Raw genomic sequence first — 23,898 nt, 5'->3', positions numbered from 1 at the left:
GCTACACAATGGCTGGAGATGATGATATGCTTACTCCAACATCAATGTGACAAGTCTGTACGTTGTGTTCAGTGGTTCATTAATTTCCTTCCATGTATTTACCAACAAGCTTGTGGCTTTCTCAACGTGTATTATTTCTCAAATATATTGCCTCTATGCAAGTGCTAAGAATACAATACGATTAATTACATGCGATAATAAGGTTTCACATAAACTAGTAGAGTACCCGTTGCTCTGTAATTTAAAATAAGAGCGCTATCATTTGAACTCTTCTCACAATTCTCCTGTACTCGAAGCACTAAAAGTAATCCGCCTTTTTACATAATAAAATTCCAATATAATACATATTGTGAGATATCGTTTTTTATATTCCCCAGGACTTAAAGAATATTCTGGCAAAATAATTCCATTAATAGGAGCAGCAATTGAAAAGTTAGAGCGATTCTAAATGAACCGTGTCAGTCTTCTGTATATTCCAACCCCCTTTGATGTCCTTGTATATTATGTTTTCCAAACTACTTCTGCCGTTTCAAATGAATGTTGATTTGTTACATTGAAATCCCGTTCAGCCAGTTACCCACCTAGTTTCAAACGGGACCGCAGCCACAAACATTTATTGTTGGGGCGAGGGAGGAGGCCAGCCAGGTGCCAGCTGGGAAATTCGAGGCATAGATTATTTTAATATTGCATAAATAATCCGATATAATAGTAATAGGGTTTTACCCTTTCAACTGGTACAAAAACTGACACCTTTATACAAGGCATCATGTTTGCAATAACCACAACACAAGCAGTCAAAATGCAAACAAAAATAAACAACTCTGATGATGATAATGATATGCACTGTTCTTGAAGTTGATTGGTCCACACCCGAGACAGCTTTTCTTAGAGCTTAGTCTCCATTGGTGTTGGACCAGATGACGCCAAAAGTCGTACAATTCAAAGACAGCGCACTATCAGAGTATTGAGAGCTCGGGGTAAGCATTTACACTGAGACCTCCTTTACCAGTGGCAAAATATTGCCTGTCAGTTTTTGTACCAGTTGAAAGGGTAAAAACCTATTACTATATTTACATTCTGTGTTATATTTGCATGAGTTATATCGGATTTACACTATGAGACCTCCACAAGGTGTCAGTTTTTGTACCAGTTGAAAGGGTAAAAACCTATTACTATATTTTGCCACTGGTAAAGGAGGTCTCATAGTGTAAATGCTTACCACGAGCTCTCAATACTCTGATAGTGCGCTGTCTTTGAGTTGTACGCCTTTTGGCGTCATCTGGTCCAACACCAATGGAGACGAGGCTATAAGAAAAGCTGTCTCGGGTGTGGACCAATCAACTTCAAGGACAGTGCATATCATTATCATCATCAGAGTTGTTTCTTTTTGTTTGTATTTTGACTACTTGTGTTGTGGTTATTGCAAACATGATGCCTTGTATAAAGGTGTCAGGTTTTGTACCAGTTGAAAGGGTTAAAACCTATTACTATATTTTGCCACTGGTAAAGGAGGTCTCATAGTGTAAATCCGATATAACTCATGCAAATATAACACATCATGTATTTGTCATTAAATGATTAATCATTGCCAAAATGTTGATCACAAAAATAATTAAGCAGTATAGTATTTATAAGCATGCAACGTATGTGTGAATAATGCACTGGAGACAGAAAATCTGATTAAATGAATCTAGTAAGCCGTTGAAATTACGCACTTAAAAGTGGTTTTACATTCAAAAGCAGTTTTGCATTTGTTTATGTACACAAATCAATTGATTTTTTTGGTTGGATAAAAATAGTGAGAATAATTGCGGATCCCTTGCTGATCAGCTACAATAATGTGTTAGCCTGCTGTTCCCTGCCTAGAGACCTCCTTTCAAGGTAACATTGTGGTTTGTGTATTCCACTGTGCCAGCCCCAACCACCACCTTGCCAGCCCCAACCATCACCTTGCTGGAGCATTCAAGCTTTCTCACCACATTTTCCACTCTCACAAATTACACTTTTGTTGCTGAAATTAATTTTCTATCAGTGCAATTTCGATGCATGCTGATTAAAAAAAAACATTACAGAAGATGCCACCCCAATGTCATTACTTCGTTTCAATTATAAAAGGAGTGTGTTATATAATAATTTGGAGCCTTTGGTAATTTGACCATATGTCACCATAATGATGAGTGATGGTCGATTGGTAAATGTGGGGGAAGGGGGGGCAGAGGGATGGGATATGGCGAGGAGGGCAAGGCAGTGACTTGGTAGAGAACTGGTACAGATGCTACTCACAGCAGACAATGGCTGTGGGCAGCAGACACTCAGGTCTCTGGGTACATGATGCAGGGCGAAATAATAATGACGATGATAATAATAAAGTGAGTCTTATGAAGTGCCATTCAAATGGTAGCATGCAGAAATAATTGGTACATTGTACAGGATAATGTGTTAGCAATGTATTTTACTTATAGTTGTATGAGAAATTGGATAGCTGGTTACAATTATCAAAAAGGAAACAAAATGTGAAATTTCTAAAACGACCATTTCATCTTTATTCTGCTAATACAATTAGGTTGCTAATTATCATAATCAAAAATCAAGCCACTGTTGGACGAAGGCATCCCCAGCCATCACTATCTCTCACAATCCAGCAATATAAAAATCCACATTGCACCTCCACGCACGCTGAACGTAAAAATAGTCTGAATATACGACTGATGTTCAGTATGTGTTAGAATGCTTTTTAATCCAAGTGAAGCCATATTTGATCATGTATGACAGCTCAACATTCATACATAGAAACATTCCAATTGATGTAAACCTATTAAAAAATACCACCAGCATATATTGTATGATCATTATGGATCATGTGGATTGCAGCATAGGCAGAGAAGCATCACTGTATGCCTAAAATCATTGTTATGCATACGCCACAGCTTTAGGATACGCTAATGAGAAAGCAGAGCGAGGCCGTTCCACAAAGAGCAAGAGAAGCAGGCACACAAATATGCACACCAGAGGAGATAGGGCTGTTTTTATATATATGAAAAGTATTGGCCAAAAAGAGTCTTCGATAAAATTTGGCTTAATATTCCCCAATGATTTCATGGAGGCCCCTGGGCAAAAAAGGTCACTAAAATGTCTTCAATCAACCGGGCTCAGTTCCAACCATTAAGATAAAACGTTGAGGCATTGCAGAATTGTAAATGGGTCCTTCATGCAAAAAAGCGGTCAGCATGCAAAGCTTCACATCCTCTCATGATTTCAGGCTGTCTATATGCGCTTTACATTCCTCCAACTCCCCAATTTTTCTTGGCAGGCGAATATACAAAGATATATAGGGCCAGGCCATTTCTGTATATAATCATGTCAGTTTGGTCATGTTGAGAAAAGGTTGATATCGTAATGGCCAATGCCATTGATGCCACCATACCTTATTCTGTAAGCATCTGAATATCTTACGAAGTCAATAATCTGACTTGCAATAAAAGTTTTAATTCTAAGTCAGATATAAAACAAAAAAAACCTGGTTGACTAAAAAATATATTCAGGAGAGATGGACTTTGAAAATATTAAAATGCTTATACATACAGTACTTATAATCCTGTCTGAAAACTTTCGCAATTTTCCCAATTTGAATAAAAAAAGCTAAGCTTTGGCACTTTTGATTTTATAGGGACCGGTAAATATGTAACTCAGGCATACTTTGTAATAGCACAGTAGAATATTTATTCTCTGTTAAATATTAATGGGTGGCATATGACAAATATAAAATAGCAATCAAAATTCATTAATATCCATTATTTCTATTTTTACTGTACATCATCAATTTGATAGTATTACATAATTTGTATACATGTTAGTAATATGAATAACTGAAGACGTAATGTAACAATTGCATGTATTTTTTTTATACTGTATTAAAAAAATGTACTCATGCATCAAGCGATTTATTCTGTAATTAATGTGATTAAAACACAAAACTAATTATACCACGTGTGGACTCGGGTTGCTTGTATTCTGCCAGTCATGTTGCATTGTTCATTGCATTCAAATGAAGCTTGTATTTAATTGTGCCCCACTTCATTTATCAAGACTGTAATCTGGCAGCACCTAAATATATCACAGTAATAATTTTCAAATCAGTTATATCTGAACGAGGAAGAAAATAAATTATAATTTCACAAACTGAAGGCTTGTTAAAATTCGTGCAATGAAAGTATACTGTACAGGATATTGTCTGAATGTTTAACATTTCCTCTTTATCAGATTCTCTGTCATGGAAAAAAAAGTTCTGCTACAAGAGCATGCCATCAAGCAGGAGTATTTAACCACATCACCCGATATATTTGCTGCAGTCACATTGTGGCTGGAGCAGCTGTGAAGACTGAGGTCCTGCTCTCCGTTGCCTCAGTACTAGGTCAGCTAGATTACATGACAGTTACCAGGTATCCCTGTATAATAATGCACTGTCCTCACATGGGAAACAAGTAAGGAGGATGTGCGAGCAACCGTGCTGCCGTTGTGCTCCACATGGGTGGCGCAAACTTGTATAGGTAAAAAGTGCAACCCCGCAATTACTTGCTCAAACCACTGGTGGCAGAAGGGCCCACGCTCGAGGCAGCTCTGCAGAACACCTCTCGCGAGTTACTATTTTACCTTCTCTTCCACACTGGCCAGACGTCTTGAAAGAGGTGGTAGTAACGACAATTTACCCCGCCATGTGTGACCTGCCGGCAGACTAAACTATGGGGAACCGCATGTGTAACTGCTGGGTGGACAGAGAGATTGAGGGGTTTAAGTGCTCCATTGTTTCAACTGCTGCACGAGGAGGTCTAACCGGTGACGTCTAGATGGCAAAATCCAGCCTGCTCGCCATTACACGAGAGCAGCATCCCCAAAGGGTGATGTGTTGAATCGGAAAAATACCACAACACGTGTATGTCGCTGGCTCGTTCTCACAAGATGATTTCCATGGTGAAACGTGACTTCCAAACTGTACGATTTTTTTGTCTATCCATAATCTTCAGTGCACCCCCTCTTCAATCCGCCTCTGATGAAATTGTGCATTAAGTTAAGTGATAGACATCTCTAAAAACTCAGATGAAATATTTTTTTTACATAAATGTATGCTTTTCTGTCTGCAGCATAATATGATGTGGCTTAAAATCCAAAACTAACAAATGTAACTCATTCTGTATGAAACCAATCGATTATTTTTCCGGATTCTGCATTCAGACAAACGTGTTTTTTCTGAACTGACATATACTTTTACTTCTTTATTTCTATGATTAATGAAAAAACAAATGCATTTGGATGGAGCTTAGAATGATGTGCTTCTAACAATATCCACTAAATCAAATCCTCAGTGGTAATGTAGGAGTAGACAATGGGGGAGTTAGGAGGAAGAGAAATGTGCGGCGTCGGTCAGCCAGTGCTAATGTAGGAGTAAACAATGGGGGGAGGAAGGGGGTAGAGATACGGGGAGAGAGAGGGGGGGATAGAGATAGGGGGAGAGACGGGGGGGGTAGAGATGGGGGGGGGGTGCATTGTACCTCGCTACACACATCCACACTGCTGACGGTTGAGGTTGAAAAGAAAACACAAACCAAGTCATGACCCAAAGTGGTTGATGACATTTTTCCAATGATTGCTGAGTTGAAAACCGTCGTCTCGGTTAAAATTGTGTCTGTGTCTGTATATATGGATGGCTTCGTGAACGAGTCTTTGTTGATAGCCAGTTGGCTTGCAAAGTACCATCGTCTTAGATAAATAAATTGCATGTGAGCCAGACACATTAAAATAATGATCAGCCACGGCAGAAGTATTGGTCCTGCCATGTTTCAGATCTGCCTTATGTTCACGAAAAGGATGGCATGCTACCTTTATTGTATGCCTTAATCAAAAAGAGGCCAGATGGCTCACTGAGCCACTCTGTCTACAGGAAAGTAACCCATACTAACGCCTACCTAAAACCTGATTCCCACCACCATCCATCCCAGAAGAATTCCCTCATAAAAACGCTACACAATATAGCTTAATGTATCTCCGACCATGAACACCTGACCAGTGAACTCAAACACGTACACCAGGCTCTCAAGGAGAATGGATATTCTGACTACACAATCCGCAAAGCGATCACCCCAACCGTGAGGAAGGAGCCATCTGAAGATCCAATCAAAACCATCACCTTGCCTTACATAGCAGGGATAACCCAAAAGATTTCCAAAATCTTGAACAAACACAAGATCCAGGTCCGATTTAACACAGTATATAAAATTTGTGATCTGATCTCATCTGTGAAGGACAAGATTTCTGACATGCAATATCCTGGCATCTCCAAACTAAGTTGTATCTGCGGCAGCAGTAACATTGGGGAAAACTAACATGTCTAGGACCGTGTTCGTGAACATAAAGCAGATCTGAAACACGGCAGGACCAATACTTTTGCCGTGGCTGATCATTACTTGAATGCGGCTGGCTCACGTGAAATTGATTTCTCTAAGACGATGTTACTTTGCAAGCCGACTGGCTATCAACAAAGATTCGTCCACGAAGTCATCCATATGTACAGACTCAATTTCAACCGAGACGAGGGTTTTCAACTCAGCAATCATTGGAAAGATGTCATCAACCACTTTGGGTCATGACTTGATTTGTGTTTTCTTGTTAACCTCTACCCTCAGCAGTGTGGATGTGTGTAGCGAGGTGCAATGCCCCCCTCTCTCTCCCCCTATCTCTAACCTCCCCCCTCTCTCTCCCCCTATCTCTACCTTCTCCCAACTCCCCCATTGTCTACTCCTACATTACGCCGCGCAGCTCTCCTCCTCCTCCTCCCAGCTCTCGTCCCCCGCCCACTCACTTTGGAAACCCTTATAAGCAGTTGCATTTGGAGGCTTGCCTCCTCTTTCCTCTCCGTGTGATGAAGACCGCTTGTGTTGCGATCGAAACGTTGTGAGTTTTTGCTTTTATTATTTTCACTTCATTATTTTTATTTTTTATTTACATTTTATTATTTTTATTTTTATTTTCTATTTACGTGACTTTACCAAAATAACGAAAAATATACCTTAGTGTAGGTTAATGTGTATTAGTCCACATTTTTTGGTGGGATGAAGTGAGTGTATTCTGTGTCAAAATCTACCTTTAGTAAAATTGCATTTGGAGTGGAACAAAGCACAAATAACAAAAACTACAATTTTGGTCAAAATATAAATACAATATAGGTGGCGTGTTAGGTGACAGAAACACATGCGCAGGTCTCACATATATTGCAATGCACTATATCTCATATACACAGGATATGTTAAAACATTTCATATAAATGTATAATATAAAGCAATTAACCTAAAGGGGAAACAAATCTGAGTCAAAAGCCATCATATTTTCTCTGGCAGAAATAATGAACAGCTGAATAACTTCAAAGGCCTCTCAAGGTGAGTTATTAATGCAGATATGCGTGGGAAGCAACCAGGAGCACCACGTCACACACTGCTTAGTGTGACTTACCATAAATATAATTAGGTATACATGAGGTTATTGCATATATATTCACGGCAGACAAGTAGCTTCATAAGTAGGCTCTGAAATTAAATGACTTTCACGTAAACTTGTCTCGGTGCAGAAAATTATGAACTAAATATAGTAAATACTGTGTAACATAGGCATTCACGACCAATACTATCTACTAGCCTTTTGCCCGTCCAAGGACGGGTGTATTGCAATAAATCTGAAACTTGCAAGTGAAAAGCAGACCGCGACGTGATATTCATTGCATTATTGCGTGTGCAATTTGTAAGGGCGTGGTGACACAGACCTATTTCATTTTAAGGTTATAATCCCTTGTTCATCATGACATCCTTTTTACTTTTATGTCTCAATAGCGTTACGGAGATCGCGTGACGTGAGGGTTCTGCCTTTGTAGTGAGGGTTGTAAGTTGATGCTGAGGAGGGGGGAAGAGGCGCCTCGGCCCCCCATGTGGAGTGACGTCGGCCGCTAATTATTATGAATGGGGGGGGGTGTCCATTGGGAGGATGTCACCTTATGAAATTTAAATGAGGGGGGCTGTTTAATGTGGAGTGACGTCACCTGCTCATGATTATTAATGAGGGGGGCTGGTCGACGTGGAGGGACGTCACTTGCACATGATTATTAGTGAGGGGGGAGGGAGTACTCCATATTGAGTGACGTCACCCACTCATGATTATTAATGAGGGGTGGGGGTTGTCCATTTGGAGGACGTCACCTACTCATGCATATTAATGAGGGGGGCTGGTCGATGTGCAGTGACGTCACGAGCGTTAAGAACATACATTCCTGGGTGATTACGACCCATCGTGTCGACGATAAACTCTCCTACGTACAAACTAGCCCGTTTTCTATCAGATACTCTGCTCCCCTTCACAGGCAAGACCTCTTCGGCAGTACTCAACTCAACCCAATTAGTCTCTATGGTTAAGGACATAGCACTATCTCCTGATGACATCCTCGTCAGCTTTGATGTAGTATCTTTGTTTACCAAAGTCCCAGTACCGGACACCCTAACAATAATTGAGGACTTAGTCCAACATGGATTGAATTCTGATGTACCTGCGCTGGTTAGGCATTGCCTCACCAACACCTATTTTACCTGGAATGGCACCTTCTACAAACAGAATGAGGGTACCCCTATGGGCTCCCCCTTGTCACCAGTTATAGCCAACATGTTCATGGAAAAGTTTGAATCAGACGCCATCCAGACATCCACCCTGCGTCCTTCCTTGTGGAAGAGGTATGTGGATGACACTTTCGTCATCTGGCCACATGGCCTCCCAGCACTGAACCACTTCTTGGACCACATCAATTCTAGACACCCATCCATCAGATTCACCATGGAAGTGGAGAAAGACGGTAAACTACCATTCTTGGATATTCTGTTTGAGAGGAGGCCTGACGGATCCTTGGGACATTCTGTCTACAGGAAAGCCACCCACACAGATTCCTACTTGAAACCAGATTCCCACCACCACCCATCTCAAAAGAATTCTCTCATCAAAACGCTATACCACAGAGCCCATGGCATTTCTGACCAACACCACCTGACCGGTGAATTAAGACATGTACATCGGGCCCTCAGGATGAACGGATACTCTGACCGTACTATCCGCCAAGCTGTCTCTCCCACCACACAGAAACAGCCACATGAAACTCCGACCAAAACTATCACGTTACCATACATAGCAGGCGTGACCAAAAAGATCTCCAAAATTCTAAACAAACATAAGATCCACGTCCGATTCAGTACAGTGCATAAAATCCGTGATCTGATTCCATCTGTGAAGGATGTCGTTCCTGACTTACAGTATCCTGGAGTCTACAAATTGAGTTGCATTTGTGGTGATTGCTACATTGGAGAAACGAAACGTCATGTTGCTGATCGTGTCCGCGAGCACAAGTCAGATCTGAAACACGGCAGAACTGATTCTTCGGCCGTTGCCGATCATTGCTACAACTCGGTGGGCTCTCATGAAATTGTCTTTTCCGAGACCAATGTTCTCTGCAAACCTCCTGGCTACCATCAAAGGTTTGTACACGAAGCCATACAAATATACAAAAACAGACATAATTTCAACCGTGATGATGGGTACAAACTTAGTAATCATTTGAAAGATGTTATTAACCACGCAAAAAAGACTTAATTACACTTTTTTGGACCATCTTATCTGACAGGCACTATTTTACTTTACCGAGTGTTAACATCCCCAGTGTTTAACAGTAATCTCTTCATTGTTCAGCCAGCATTGGTATAAACATGGGCATTCTCATTCTTTTCTATCATGTGTATCAGGCCTCCCCCTCCCCCCTCTCTGTCCAATGCGTTGGCGTGTGCAGCAGTTTGTCGCTTGCGCACAATCGCTTCTACGCCGTCGCCCACCCTTTTGGCCCCGCCCCCCTCCCTCCCGATACGTTCCAATCATTGGCTACCACATTCTGATGAGCTCCCCCCCCCTCTCCTCCCCCCTCAACTCGCTTTTAAGGGATTACATCTTGAATCATTGCCTCACTTGATGCAGCTAATCTGGCTGTGACGGTCCCACCTGATGACGGAGACTTGTGTTGCCTCCGAAACGTCGTGATCTTTATTTCATTTTATTTTTATTAATTTTGATGTTTTACCTACGTGACTTTACCGAAAAAACCTAAGAATATGAATATGATTATAGTCGGTATAAGAGGTTTTTGGGTTACATTAACCCCCCTCCCTTCCCTCTGGCTTTCGCACCTGATTGGCTCAAAAGTGACGACATCAAATGTATCCCTCTATTTCAGACCAGAACAGGATTTCTTCACAAATCTTGCTATTGCCTGATGATGCAAGTTGTTATTACTGGCGAAACGTCGTACTCGACTTGTAAATGTTTGTGGGTTTACACACTGGTGTGTTGTACTAGTAACGAATTGGCATGTTTTTATTACGTGACAAACCTTACTAATTATCTGTGTCGGGTGGTGGCAGGTTTAATGACACATTTATACTTACGTTATACAACCCAAAAAGTTAAGGATAATACATACTGCTAACATTATTATTTGGCTCTCATAAAAAGGGCAATTCATTTTTATTATAAATTTGTTTTGTTGTCATTTCATTTACCAACCTATAAAGATCGTTATATATGTTTTATATAACTACTTTTTTAAATTAAAGTATACATTGTTACCCACAAAATATGCACACATTTGTGAAACAGTTTTTTCAAGAATTAGTAAATTATTTTCATCGTTTATGGCAGTCACCCAAGCTATTACCAGTCAGTCCATTTTTTCCATCCAGGTTATACAGCAAAAGCAATATCAATATTGCTTTAAAGGGCAGGCCATTTTCTACAAGTCTAAACAGCTTTGTAGTGAAGCTAGTTAATCAAGACCATAGGTCAGTCATATTCATACACCCTGTATTTCTGCTCCAACCTTTCCGCAGCTTACGAAGACGAGGCAGACAAGGTGAATAGGTCACTAATACAGGTAGCTTCTAAGCTTGTATAACTAAACAGAATCAGTATATTATCTCCAAAGTAAGTGGTAGGAAGTCTCTCGTGCATTTCATAGGACTGTATTCACATTGATTAATTATCATTTTGTCAAGTGTGTCCTTCCCACCAGGGAAATAGATCACGTGACTTGCGTTTTGAGAATTAATCATATAAACAGAGCAAATTACTTGGCAGATAGTCTATTGACTTAGGATCTTAGCAAGAACACTCAGGTTAAAGTCCTTGCTCTGTGGCTAAAAATGTCATCATATATCACAGATGTGACCATGGTTTATGGTATTTGTAATATAAACATAAACGGTGCAAAGATGGTACTACACTGCAGTACCCCCATTCACTGTGCAAGGGCATCAATATATTTATATAATAAGATATTTAAATCCCAAAGGACAGCAGCCACGACAAAACAATCAACATTATATCCTAAAATCATGTAATGTGCTAGCCCCCCAGTTACAGACAACATACAAACTTGCTTTACATCCAGCAATAGATGAAACCAGGCTCTGGAAAGCTGATGTTTAAAAATGCATGGGATTTGTTTTCTGCGGCATATAGAGGAAACATTAATTTTATGAATGTGTCGAATGTATTTGAGCATTATGTAAATATCATTGATAATATAATGGTACAAATGGTGTATTTTCTATCTAAATGTTATTTGCATTCCGCATATCAATGTTAATATACTCTATGTTTTACAGTGATGAATACGGCACTCATTAGCATATGAACATTTGACATACATACAGATATATAATCCATCAAAAGGCATTGTGCCAATATTAAATGTGAGCTAAAGTACTGAAACATTGAGGGCAAGGGAAACACATACCCAGACCCATGTTTTAAGTATGATTGATAGTGTTGGAGAATTAGATTTCAGAAACGTTAGCAATACAAAAAAATATAAAGATTTGTTTTACTCACAACTGACTGGTAGCAGCAGACAACAAAAGCTACAGACGGTACAACATGAACACTCCTTTTGCAATATTTTCGATTCCCAAGGAAATTTACAAAATGAACAAGATTGGGTTTCAGAAAAGACTCCACCTTTGATATATACTGTCAAACTTTTGGACAACGTTTTTAAACTGACTCGTGCCAGGAGGAGTAACTCTCAAACACTGCACACGTAGGTCAGGAACCTTGATGCTGATGAGCGCATCATCGTCTTTTAGGCGGGTGTCTCACAAAATGGGTCGTCCAGAGCTGCATGATCCACCAACATCACCGTCCATTTTCTGGGCTGCATATTTGGTGCCATCGAACTCAACAATGTTGAGGTAAAACACAAAAATCGTATTCAAACGTAGTTTCCTCAATGTCATTGGTCATATTTAGCATCTCCAATTGCACACTATATTAGTGAAAATGCAGTACTGCACGTGGTTAACATTTAAATAATACACTTTTATTTTTGTTATAAGTATATAAATCCTCTAAGATACAAAAAAAGCTAAATTCATAGATTAAAGCAAAGTTATTTATACTTGAAAAATGTCAAGGTAACTCCGAAAGTGACCTGGTAAACTGCTTTACACATCGCGGATTTTATTGTGACAACCTAATTAGGTTCCTTGGCATTACTTTGTTTTCCCATGACCTGTCGTCTTTGGCCAAACGCCACCACTGTAAAATTTGAGATGTCACAAACTATATTGCACTAAAGTGCCCTCGAAATCCAATACAAAGTCAAGTACTCAAAAGTCATCTGCATTGGTTAAAAAAAATAATTTTCACCACTTGTAACAGGTTAATAATCCCGCAACTCCAATTACATTGGTTGGTTATGCACGGTGCGAAAAAAGTCCAACATACATGTTGTGCATACAATATGTATTACCTGATAACTGAAAAACACATAAATGGAGTTGAATTTTCACAACACTCATCACATTCAGTCTTATCTGGAGCAGCATCACATTTCCATCATCCGTTCAGCACATAGTAATTTGGCACTGTACCGGTTTTGCACGTGTTTTGAGACTATACATCTAAATGTCAGAATTGCAAAAGATAAAAGTTTGACAAGACACTTTTCTATATTTTATTTTATGCATTATGACGGCTTATATAAATGTAAAATTTCTGGCACAAATTCTCAACCCAAATCCTAACCACACCATAATTGTACGTGTTGTTTATTCATTTTGACACTATATTGTGAATAACAATAGTGAGCACGTGACTGTGTAGAACTATGAACAAGATGCATAAATGATGCTTCAAAAGTAAATGAAGAATACAATTTCAATGTGAACAAAGCGGCTTACATTTTTTTTTTATTAAACTCCTACTTTTTAAGTTGTCATTAGATTGTAGCTGTACATTGAAATATGTGCATACGGGGACTATTCAGTATACTTCTCAATTGTACTCTTATTGATGTTTAGCAAACACATTATCCTGATAATTTAGTGCACTCGTTAGCATTTAGTGCATTGGTATTTAGTGCATTATATAATGCATTACAAAACATATATTACAATTTACATTGCTGACTTTAATAATTAATCCGATCACAAATTAAGAAAAAGATGCAAACGACAAAACCAGATGTGTTTGGCGTCTTTTTTTCAACCATCTTAATAATACCAAAGCAATTCTCCGTCAATTATTTCACCAAACAAGAAAATAAATGTAGTTACTAACCTTAGTGTAAAATGCTGCACCGCTGAATTCTCCATGAGCTTGACAGGCACGTCAATGACTTCTTCAGGCCTCAGAGGCTTCGTAGGAAGGTATATTACCACGTTTTCATCGAGATTAATTTCGTGGAGTTTTGGCGCTTCAGGTGCATGCTGAAGGTAAACTGTTCCAACTGGGCTCAGATTTTTCTTTGAGACGGTCTTGAAGGGCCTGATGATGGTCATCTTCTGATGCACGTTAGGACTGCAATCTCCGCCCCCAACAGGCTGTAAATTGTAATACAATTCCACGGTGGTGCTGTTACTTAAACGATCTTCTTGCTTCAAGTTGTCAGTGTACAACAGTGGCTCAAACCAAATTGAAGGCAGCACTACTTCAGCCAGGCACATTCCAAGATCCCCCTTGAGCTGACATGAAGTTCTGACCTCTTGGGTTTCGTGAAAAGCATAAAGTCTCACGCAGGGTAATGCATCTGTCTCTGCTTGATTATCCCACTCCTTCCTTGATATGTAAAACAGGACTTGAACCTTGGCATTATTGGAATAAATGTACTCCTCTGCGACCAAAGCCTGAACGTGCCAGTTAACTCTCTTGGTGGCTGATGTCGATGGAAACACAGTTTTGGGTCCCAACTGGTCTTCGTGCAGTGTCTTCCAAGCACTGAAAGGGCCATAGCTGACATTTACAATTGGTTCTGCTTTGGTGTTACCAAATATCAGAAGGTGCTGCGATTGTGTCTGCATGCTAGAGTTATATTTTACAACATCTTTCTTCAAGTTCTTTAAGAAAAAGAATGTCTCCGTGTTTAACACATTGTACTGAAGTGGCAACCAAAGCGGCGTTCTTAAGGAATTGTCCACGCTTGACGTCACAGTCCCTATGGTCATTTCACCTTGTTAATAAAAAAAGACAGAAGAATGCATCAGATAACAAAACAATGCAAAGCAATGCCCAGACCACGTGCAACTAAAGCCCATGTATCCCATCAGCAGTCCAATCAATGTATTACAATTTGATGCAAATCTGAGGAAGGAGGAACATATGTTAACGTGTACACAACATATTTTTGTGTGTAAATGCAAAGCATAATTTTTCATATGCTTAATTTGCAACATTGAGCGCGCACAATTTGCATGCAACTCAAATAGCTTCATATAAAGCAACATCAAAGCACATTGAATACACGGCATCGATACATTGCTAAGAACACATTAACAGCAATTGCAAATTTTAATCACGAACTTAACTGTGCACTTCTACAACTGGCAACACCGAATGCTGCGTCTCATTTCCCATTCACACTATTAATGTGCAACAAGGCCGTAGCCATGGAGTCAACATTGGGGGGGACCAAATCTTCCAGGGTGTCTGGGGGTCCCAACCCAGAAAAATATCTAAATTTTAAAACTAATTTCCTGCCTAAAATATTTTAAAAATTCAATAACACATGGGATGGACTTTGTATTTATTTTTTACAATGTCTAATAGTGTATTGTATTACATTGCTCTGTTTTAACTTTTTTACCATTTCTTGTTTCATCGTATGTAATGGCAGAGATTAGGGATTATTAAAGTACAACCATAACCACAATCATATAAACAGAAATCTACGCAATGATTTATATGAAGACAAGTCCAGATATTGTGGCCAAGGTTGAGCAAATTGTTGTTTTTATTTACATAGCATAGCAATTTTTTTATAGCAATATATTGGGGGGGGGGGGGGAAATTTTGAGCATATATGAATATTGGGGGGGGGGATGTGCCCCCCCCCAATATATATTATAATTACGGCCTTGATGTGCAATGCAGTGCCAGATAGTCCGGAAAGCTGCCTCTGCAGGGAAGCATACTAGCCACGTCCTCTACAACAATGCAGTTTAAACGTCAGTTCAACGTTACTTGTCATATTGCACATGGCATTCAAAATTCCTTGCCATTCTTTTTATCGAGGGGCTACATCGACACAATGAAAAATGGCTAAATGACTACTGCCTTGAAGAGTGTCTTGGCGTTTTCCAGAACACCATCACAACGGCACGTACAAACTAACTCGGCAAACTAAATAAGGGAGACCTCTGACCAACCACTCAATCCTGGGTAGTGTGGCTGCTTTTTAAATCTAAGTCAATGATATTCATTTGGCGTCCATTTAAATTCAGCTGACAGATGTCGATAATCAATAGCACTGCTGAGCTCTGCTGCAGTTAGGCATGTGATAAAAGGCAGAAATGAAAAACATGCGACCTAACATTTTAATCCAATTCATGTACATTCCGACTGTTTCAATGGGGGAGATGAATTGATTATATGCGTATGTGAAGTCCAATCATGCCCATGAAGTGTTGAGTGTCGGGTGGTGCCCATCTCCACCGGCGGTCCTGAATCGGCAATAACAATAACCTGTTTGTCTGGGTGTAACCAATCTCTTCAATCGAGAACCAAGTTGTAGTGTTGACTCACTAGTAAACAGTACTAACCGCAACTCGGTTGAATTTAAAATATTACACCTAATTGGGTGTCTGTTCTGTTCTGGCTCTATTATTGTATGGACATCACATTAGCATAACATCAACAGTGACAGCTAAAGCACTTGGACAACGTCCATCGGACACACAAGTTAGGTGGCATGTGACGCGTCGAACATTGAGCAGCAGCTTTCACTTACATGAATATTTTCCCCCGTGCCGTGGCGTGAAAACGCATGGCATTGACTAGGATAAAGACGATGACAATGGGACGTAACGATCACTGCCGTAATGACTGATGGATGATGGTTCTTTACATCTCGCTGATGGCGAGGGCGGTGCTCTATAGTCAATGCAGAACATTTATAGGAATTGGAGATTGCGATTAGCGATTTTAATCTCGCGCCTGAGTTTGAAATGTACTATCATAATATAGATTTCTTTTTTAAACGTCTAGACGTATTGAATACATCAATAAGCAGGGGGCGATAATTAATAGCATTGGATTACTTGACAATAACTTAAATTGTGTGATCTACGTATAGGCTGCAGAGTATAATTATTAGTCCGCTGGCCAGGATTCCGAGAAAAAATATATACAAGTCCGAATTAATATGTCGCTGTTAATATCAACCATGCAAATTGTGCCGAAGCGTGACAAATGAGGTGGAGTCCATTCATCGGCAGGCTAAAGTGACCGCTTCAATAATGAAGATGTTGCCACCCATCACACCGCAGTCGCAAACTTGCGCATAATGGTGCATTGCATATCCCATATCCTTTCTTCTTCTGAGGGCGATTGTGCATTCTATGATGGGACATTATAATTCTAAATGCGTTTTTTATATCAATTTAGTTGAGCGATTAAATGTTTGGGGGAATCTCTGCAATAATTAATGAGAGTTGCACTTATTTTATTTAACCAGCGAAACAAAGTAATGATTAAATAGTCTGCAGATTTTCCATACAGTTGCTTGTGTTATATATTCCCCCGTGATATGAATTCTAAATCTTGTGATGCTCCCTGGTATACATTTACAAAAGCGCAAGGAATCATCTGTGCAGCTAAAGCCCAATCCACTGTGTGCTTGAATTGAATGTACAACACTCATACGCGGAATGCATATGCATACATATAAACACGCATGTAATGAATCCGACACACTTGCACGTTTAACACACGAGGTGCACACAAATGTAAAACACAAACGAAAACTAATTAATATTCACAGGAAACACGCTCCGTTTCTAGTCAACGGAGCGCGCACTGCCATCGTAAGCGTTTAACATTCAACGTGGGACGCTTACAAAACGTGACTCTTCCCCAAAATCAAAACTGTCTACCGGCACACACAAACAACCGAGAATAACATCTCTGCGAATGAGGCAGCACGGGAACAAAACAACACACGAGTACACTCATCCAGGAGAGGGGACCGCAAACCAAATCGCATAAGCGCAACCGAACGCGACATATCCGCCCCGCAAGGAGCCCGCTCCACTATCAGCGGGCCAACAGCGCAGGCGACGCCAAAACAACCCGAAAGCTCGCATCACCATCATCCAAATCATCATCCTCATCATCGTGGCCGTGCTCTTCTTACCTTTCAGCGTAGCCAGTAGCAGAAACAGCCCAACGATTCCGCTCTTATCCCACGCAGCCACTGTTTTAGACGAACGGAGCATGTTATAAGCCAGGCACTGCTTAAGTCATAAATAAATAAATTCTATCACTCTTATTTTCTCCGGATCTATTTTTTCCTTCCCCCCCCCGCTCTTATTCTCCCGTCTTCTTCCTCCTCCTCCTAACCCACTCGCACAAATTGATGCAGCAAGCTCGAGGCTGAAATATGCTATTCCCTCTATTGGAAGGCGCTCGACGTCGCACGAACGAGAGTTGAGTCCTCTTGCCCTGCTCGCGTGGTCGGCGGGAGGCCGGCTTGTGTGCACATTGCGCGATGGTACGGGACGGTGCGTGCGTGCGTGCGGCGCGCGTCTCTGCAACTCTCAAGCATCCGCGACCACTTGCGCTGCACTGCCCTGACAATAGCGGGCGCGCTGCGCTCGACGAAACTCGTGAACGCACAGCGGACCCCGCTCCTCCTCCTCCTCCGCGTGCTGCTCTTCCCGCAGCAGTAGCAGCAGCAGCCACACAATCAGAAGCAGCAGCAGCAGAGACCGGGGTTGGCAGCCCCGCAACGTGAATTTTCACGAAAGGTGTACGTTCGCGAATTGAAGCGACTGAGACTACGTGTGCGTGACTGAGATCGTTGGATACCCAGAGCTTGGCTCACCTTGGTTACCAGCGAGGAGGCTTACGCATGAGTGCAACTGAGCTGCAGGCCAATGACCACACCCACCAACCCACCCACTCCCTACCCTCAAGCATGAGAAAGTCACAAACACACTCACACACCACCCACGCCCCGAGAGAAGTGTTGACAAATGAAACGTTTGTGTGGTACTGCGTTGTCAGTACTGTAGCGCAAATCATAAATAATAACAAACTCAATACATTCGTCAATAACACTGCTCTATACTGTAGTATGTAACGTTCCAACTAATAGCCCTTCTTCATTGTAGATAGGTGATACATAATAGCCATAAATCAAACACCCTGAATGTGGCTAATCTCATCAGAGCTTTGAAAAAAAGCGGGGTTGATGAGCCGATTGGTATCTGGATACGTGACTCCCAGCGCTTGCCAGGTGTTAGAGGCATGGGGCTGTGAGGAACATGACTGGAATGACGTTTTACCTCTATTATGTCTAAATGTGTTCTGGATTTCAATTAAGGCAATATACATAAAGTGTTAGCTTTTTAGTAATAATTCATTTTCATTTCGTAATTTCAAATTTGAAAATAGGCATTTTACTAGTGGATCGTAACATGCCTTAAAATGGCATGAACCACAATCTGACGTGTCTAATAACGCATGCATATATAATTGATAAACATGACAATTAATACATGCATGTATGAAAACATCATGCATAGATCAGGTCTGCCTTTATACGTGTTAATATGCAGCAAAGACTGTTTATCCAGTCAAGCAGTCGAATACACCTTTTGCTTGGAATTGAGTGTTTTTTTCTTCCCATTGGTTTATACTTTGTAGGTTTCTCAAACCTGCCAACAACGGTCTCAGTCTGTATCCAGACATGCCAGATACACCCTGACAATCGGTCAATGTTGGCCAATGCTGGCCCAATAGGCCCGATCTTGATACAACAAAGCATGGTAATTGGGATGTTCATCAAGGTCACATCCTTCCCCAGTCAATGAGTATCCTCAGCAATCGAATATCTGTACAGATTGTCTATTCAAAATTGTTAGACCAACATCATGATTTTTTCAACAGACATTTGCTGTTATCATGGATATTTCTCGTCATTTACACGTTTTATTAACGACATGAAGACATTCCAGTTTAGAGGCATCTTATGTTTATAAAAGAACCAGCATTCAAATGTATTATGTTTCCTTTTTTATCTTGCTTGTTTATCCACGAAAGCCTCACTGATTCTCAAGACTCTTTTTCAAGGGGATCATGACAAGTTTTCGCAGCGCGGAGCAATGTTGATATGTATATCCCAATTAAGTAATTTGTAGGTATTTTATGAGCATTACGATGTGACATTTTTGTTCCACATTGATTCCAGTAACAAGCAGATATGTGATCAAATAAAATAAGTGCCCTTGCACAAACTGTATATTGGAATAATAAGGATCTGTTATTGTGTTTTGTCCTCTCACGGTGTAAACACAATACACATTTATTCTAGAATGAAGTTCATATGGTGACAACTGTATCGACTGGGGTAACATTTACAAATTGGTGGAATGACTGAAATGAGAACATACGCATGTTCACGATGATCACATCACTCTTTAGGTCAGCTCATTATTCAACTCCAGCCAACGTCACTAATGTTAGTTTGATGTTGTATGATAAGTAGAAATTAAGCACATGTTGGTGGTCATAGGTATACGCGTGAGGACATTTAATACAATCATCCAGGATACGTTTATTTCATAAAGTGTATCTATCGGGGTAAACATTTACACTATGAGATCTCTTTTACCAGTGGCAAAATATAATGGAAGGTTTTTACCCTTTTAACTGGTACAAAACTGACACCTTTATTCAAGGCATCATGTTTGCAATGACCACAACACAAGTAGTCAATAAAGCAAACAAAAAGAAGCAACTCTGATAAGGATAATAATATGCACTGTCATTGAAGTTGATTGGCCCACACCCGAGACGGCTTTCTTTAGAGCCTAGTCCCCATTGGTGTAGGGCCAGATGACACCAGAAGGCGTACAACTCAAAAACAGTGCAATATCAGAGTATTGAGAGTTCGGGGTAAACATTTACACTATGAGATCTCTTTTACCAGTGGCAAAATATAATGGAAGGTTTTTACCCTTTTAACTGGTACAAAACTGACACCTTTATTCAAGGCATCATGTTTGCAATGACCACAACACAAGTAGTCAATAAAGCAAACAAAAAGAAGCAACTCTGATAAGGATAATAATATGCACTGTCATTGAAGTTGATTGGCCCACACCCGAGACGGCTTTCTTTAGAGCCTAGTCCCCATTGGTGTAGGGCCAGATGACACCAGAAGGCGTACAACTCAAAAACAGTGCAATATCAGAGTATTGAGAGTTCGGGGTAAACATTTACACTATGAGATCTCTTTTACCAGTGGCAAAATATAATGGAAGGTTTTTACCCTTTTAACTGGTACAAAACTGACACCTTTATTCAAGGCATCATGTTTGCAATGACCACAACACAAGTAGTCAATAAAGCAAACAAAAAGAAGCAACTCTGATAAGGATAATAATATGCACTGTCATTGAAGTTGATTGGCCCACACCCGAGACGGCTTTCTTTAGAGCCTAGTCCCCATTGGTGTAGGGCCAGATGACACCAGAAGGCGTACAACTCAAAAACAGTGCAATATCAGAGTATTGAGAGTTCGGGGTAAACATTTACACTATGAGATCTCTTTTACCAGTGGCAAAATATAATGGAAGGTTTTTACCCTTTTAACTGGTACAAAACTGACACCTTTATTCAAGGCATCATGTTTGCAATGACCACAACACAAGTAGTCAATAAAGCAAACAAAAAGAAGCAACTCTGATAAGGATAATAATATGCACTGTCATTGAAGTTGATTGGCCCACACCCGAGACGGCTTTCTTTAGAGCCTAGTCCCCATTGGTGTAGGGCCAGATGACACCAGAAGGCGTACAACTCAAAAACAGTGCAATATCAGAGTATTGAGAGTTCGGGGTAAACATTTACACTATGAGATCTCTTTTACCAGTGGCAAAATATAATGGAAGGTTTTTACCCTTTTAACTGGTACAAAACTGACACCTTTATTCAAGGCATCATTATTATCCTTATCAGAGTTGCTTCTTTTTGTTTGCTTTATTGACTACTTGTGTTGTGGTCATTGCAAACATGATGCCTTGAATAAAGGTGTCAGTTTTGTACCAGTTAAAAGGGTAAAAACCTTCCATTATATTTTGCCACTGGTAAAAGAGATCTCATAGTGTAAATGTTTACCCCGAACTCTCAATACTCTGATATTGCACTGTTTTTGAGTTGTACGCCTTCTGGTGTCATCTGGCCCTACACCAATGGGGACTAGGCTCTAAAGAAAGCCGTCTCGGGTGTGGGCCAATCAACTTCAATGACAGTGCATATTATTATCCTTATCAGAGTTGCTTCTTTTTGTTTGCTTTATTGACTACTTGTGTTGTGGTCATTGCAAACATGATGCCTTGAATAAAGGTGTCAGTTTTGTACCAGTTAAAAGGGTAAAAACCTTCCATTATATTTTGCCACTGGTAAAAGAGATCTCATAGTGTAAATGTTTACCCCGAACTCTCAATACTCTGATATTGCACTGTTTTTGAGTTGTACGCCTTCTGGTGTCATCTGGCCCTACACCAATGGGGACTAGGCTCTAAAGAAAGCCGTCTCGGGTGTGGGCCAATCAACTTCAATGACAGTGCATATTATTATCCTTATCAGAGTTGCTTCTTTTTGTTTGCTTTATTGACTACTTGTGTTGTGGTCATTGCAAACATGATGCCTTGAATAAAGGTGTCAGTTTTGTACCAGTTAAAAGGGTAAAAACCTTCCATTATATTTTGCCACTGGTAAAAGAGATCTCATAGTGTAAATGTTTACCCCGAACTCTCAATACTCTGATATTGCACTGTTTTTGAGTTGTACGCCTTCTGGTGTCATCTGGCCCTACACCAATGGGGACTAGGCTCTAAAGAAAGCCGTCTCGGGTGTGGGCCAATCAACTTCAATGACAGTGCATATTATTATCCTTATCAGAGTTGCTTCTTTTTGTTTGCTTTATTGACTACTTGTGTTGTGGTCATTGCAAACATGATGCCTTGAATAAAGGTGTCAGTTTTGTACCAGTTAAAAGGGTAAAAACCTTCCATTATATTTTGCCACTGGTAAAAGAGATCTCATAGTGTAAATGTTTACCCCGAACTCTCAATACTCTGATATTGCACTGTTTTTGAGTTGTACGCCTTCTGGTGTCATCTGGCCCTACACCAATGGGGACTAGGCTCTAAAGAAAGCCGTCTCGGGTGTGGGCCAATCAACTTCAATGACAGTGCATATTATTATCCTTATCAGAGTTGCTTCTTTTTGTTTGCTTTATTGACTACTTGTGTTGTGGTCATTGCAAACATGATGCCTTGAATAAAGGTGTCAGTTTTGTACCAGTTAAAAGGGTAAAAACCTTCCATTGTATCTATCGGATGCCAATACTATTTAATGGAAGACCATAGAGCTAAAAGCATGCACATTTGTTTTGCTTTATTTTCAAGATTGCTACTTTAAGGCAAGACACGTTTCTGTCTCTAATGAACCCATATCATTTACTATATTTGTAAACATTCCCATATTCCATGCAGTGGTATTCCGTCATTGATAACAGCTTCAATGATGTATTTCAATGTCATCATATTTGTTTTCATTATCACCCATGGCCTCATCATCATTGTTAATATTGTCCACAATAGACAATGACAGTGACATCATCCATCAGTATCATCCGACATAATCTTACTCATGGCATCTGGCTAAAGTGATAGTGGTGGCAACAACAACCGTTATCTTTATTATCAACCGTCATTAGCGATAGCAGGAGCGATGGCAATAATCGATGGAGGTGGCAGTAGTTTCACCAACCATCGTGTCATCACCCACAATAATAATTATCATCACCCACAATCATATCCGCAATGGTGACAGAGGCCACATAATTTATATCTATCATCATGGTTATCTTTATAATTATCTAAAATCGTTATTCATCATCATAGTCACCATCAAGAACAACTACAGTGATTTGTGATGGCAGCAACATTAATGATAATTTCGATCATCGTCACCATCATTCATTGTCAATATGGTCATTATTGATGATAATCCATCATTAATGGAGACAATGGCTGACATCATTGTCATAATCATCGTGGTGATGATGACAATGAAAATAATTATCATTCCAGTATTATCCTCATCCATAAAAAAAACGTCATGAGGCATATATCAGATACATCAGACATGTGCTTAATAAAAAAAAAATCTGCAAAGCAAAACTATTTTCTGTTTGCCGTAATTGTTTAATCCCCAGGTATCGACGGATATGATTATCTTAGTGCTTGAATTTAACTCACGAAGTTC

At 40.1% G+C, this 23,898-nt stretch overlaps 1 protein-coding gene across 1 annotated transcript in view; it reads right to left on the bottom strand.

The window, feature by feature from the left end:
* LOC144719522 (transmembrane protein 132D-like) overlaps positions 1-18,291 on the bottom strand; it is a 465,507-nt gene extending 447,216 nt beyond the window's left edge. Inside the window, exons 1-2 of the mRNA XM_078595520.1 lie at positions 17,753-18,291; positions 13,684-14,572 (exon numbers count right to left, since the gene is read on the bottom strand). Coding sequence (XP_078451646.1) covers positions 13,684-14,572; positions 17,753-17,834 — 971 coding nt within the window. The 5' untranslated portion in view covers positions 17,835-18,291. The remainder of the gene's footprint in view (positions 1-13,683; positions 14,573-17,752) is intronic.
* Positions 18,292-23,898: the final 5,607 nt, after the last annotated feature.

Source organism: Lampetra planeri, chromosome 6, assembly GCF_965212315.1.
Source record: "Lampetra planeri chromosome 6, kcLamPlan1.2.h2, whole genome shotgun sequence".
Classification (NCBI taxonomy): Eukaryota; Metazoa; Chordata; class Hyperoartia; order Petromyzontiformes; family Petromyzontidae; genus Lampetra; species Lampetra planeri.
This window is presented reverse-complemented; position numbering and strand designations above follow the sequence as displayed.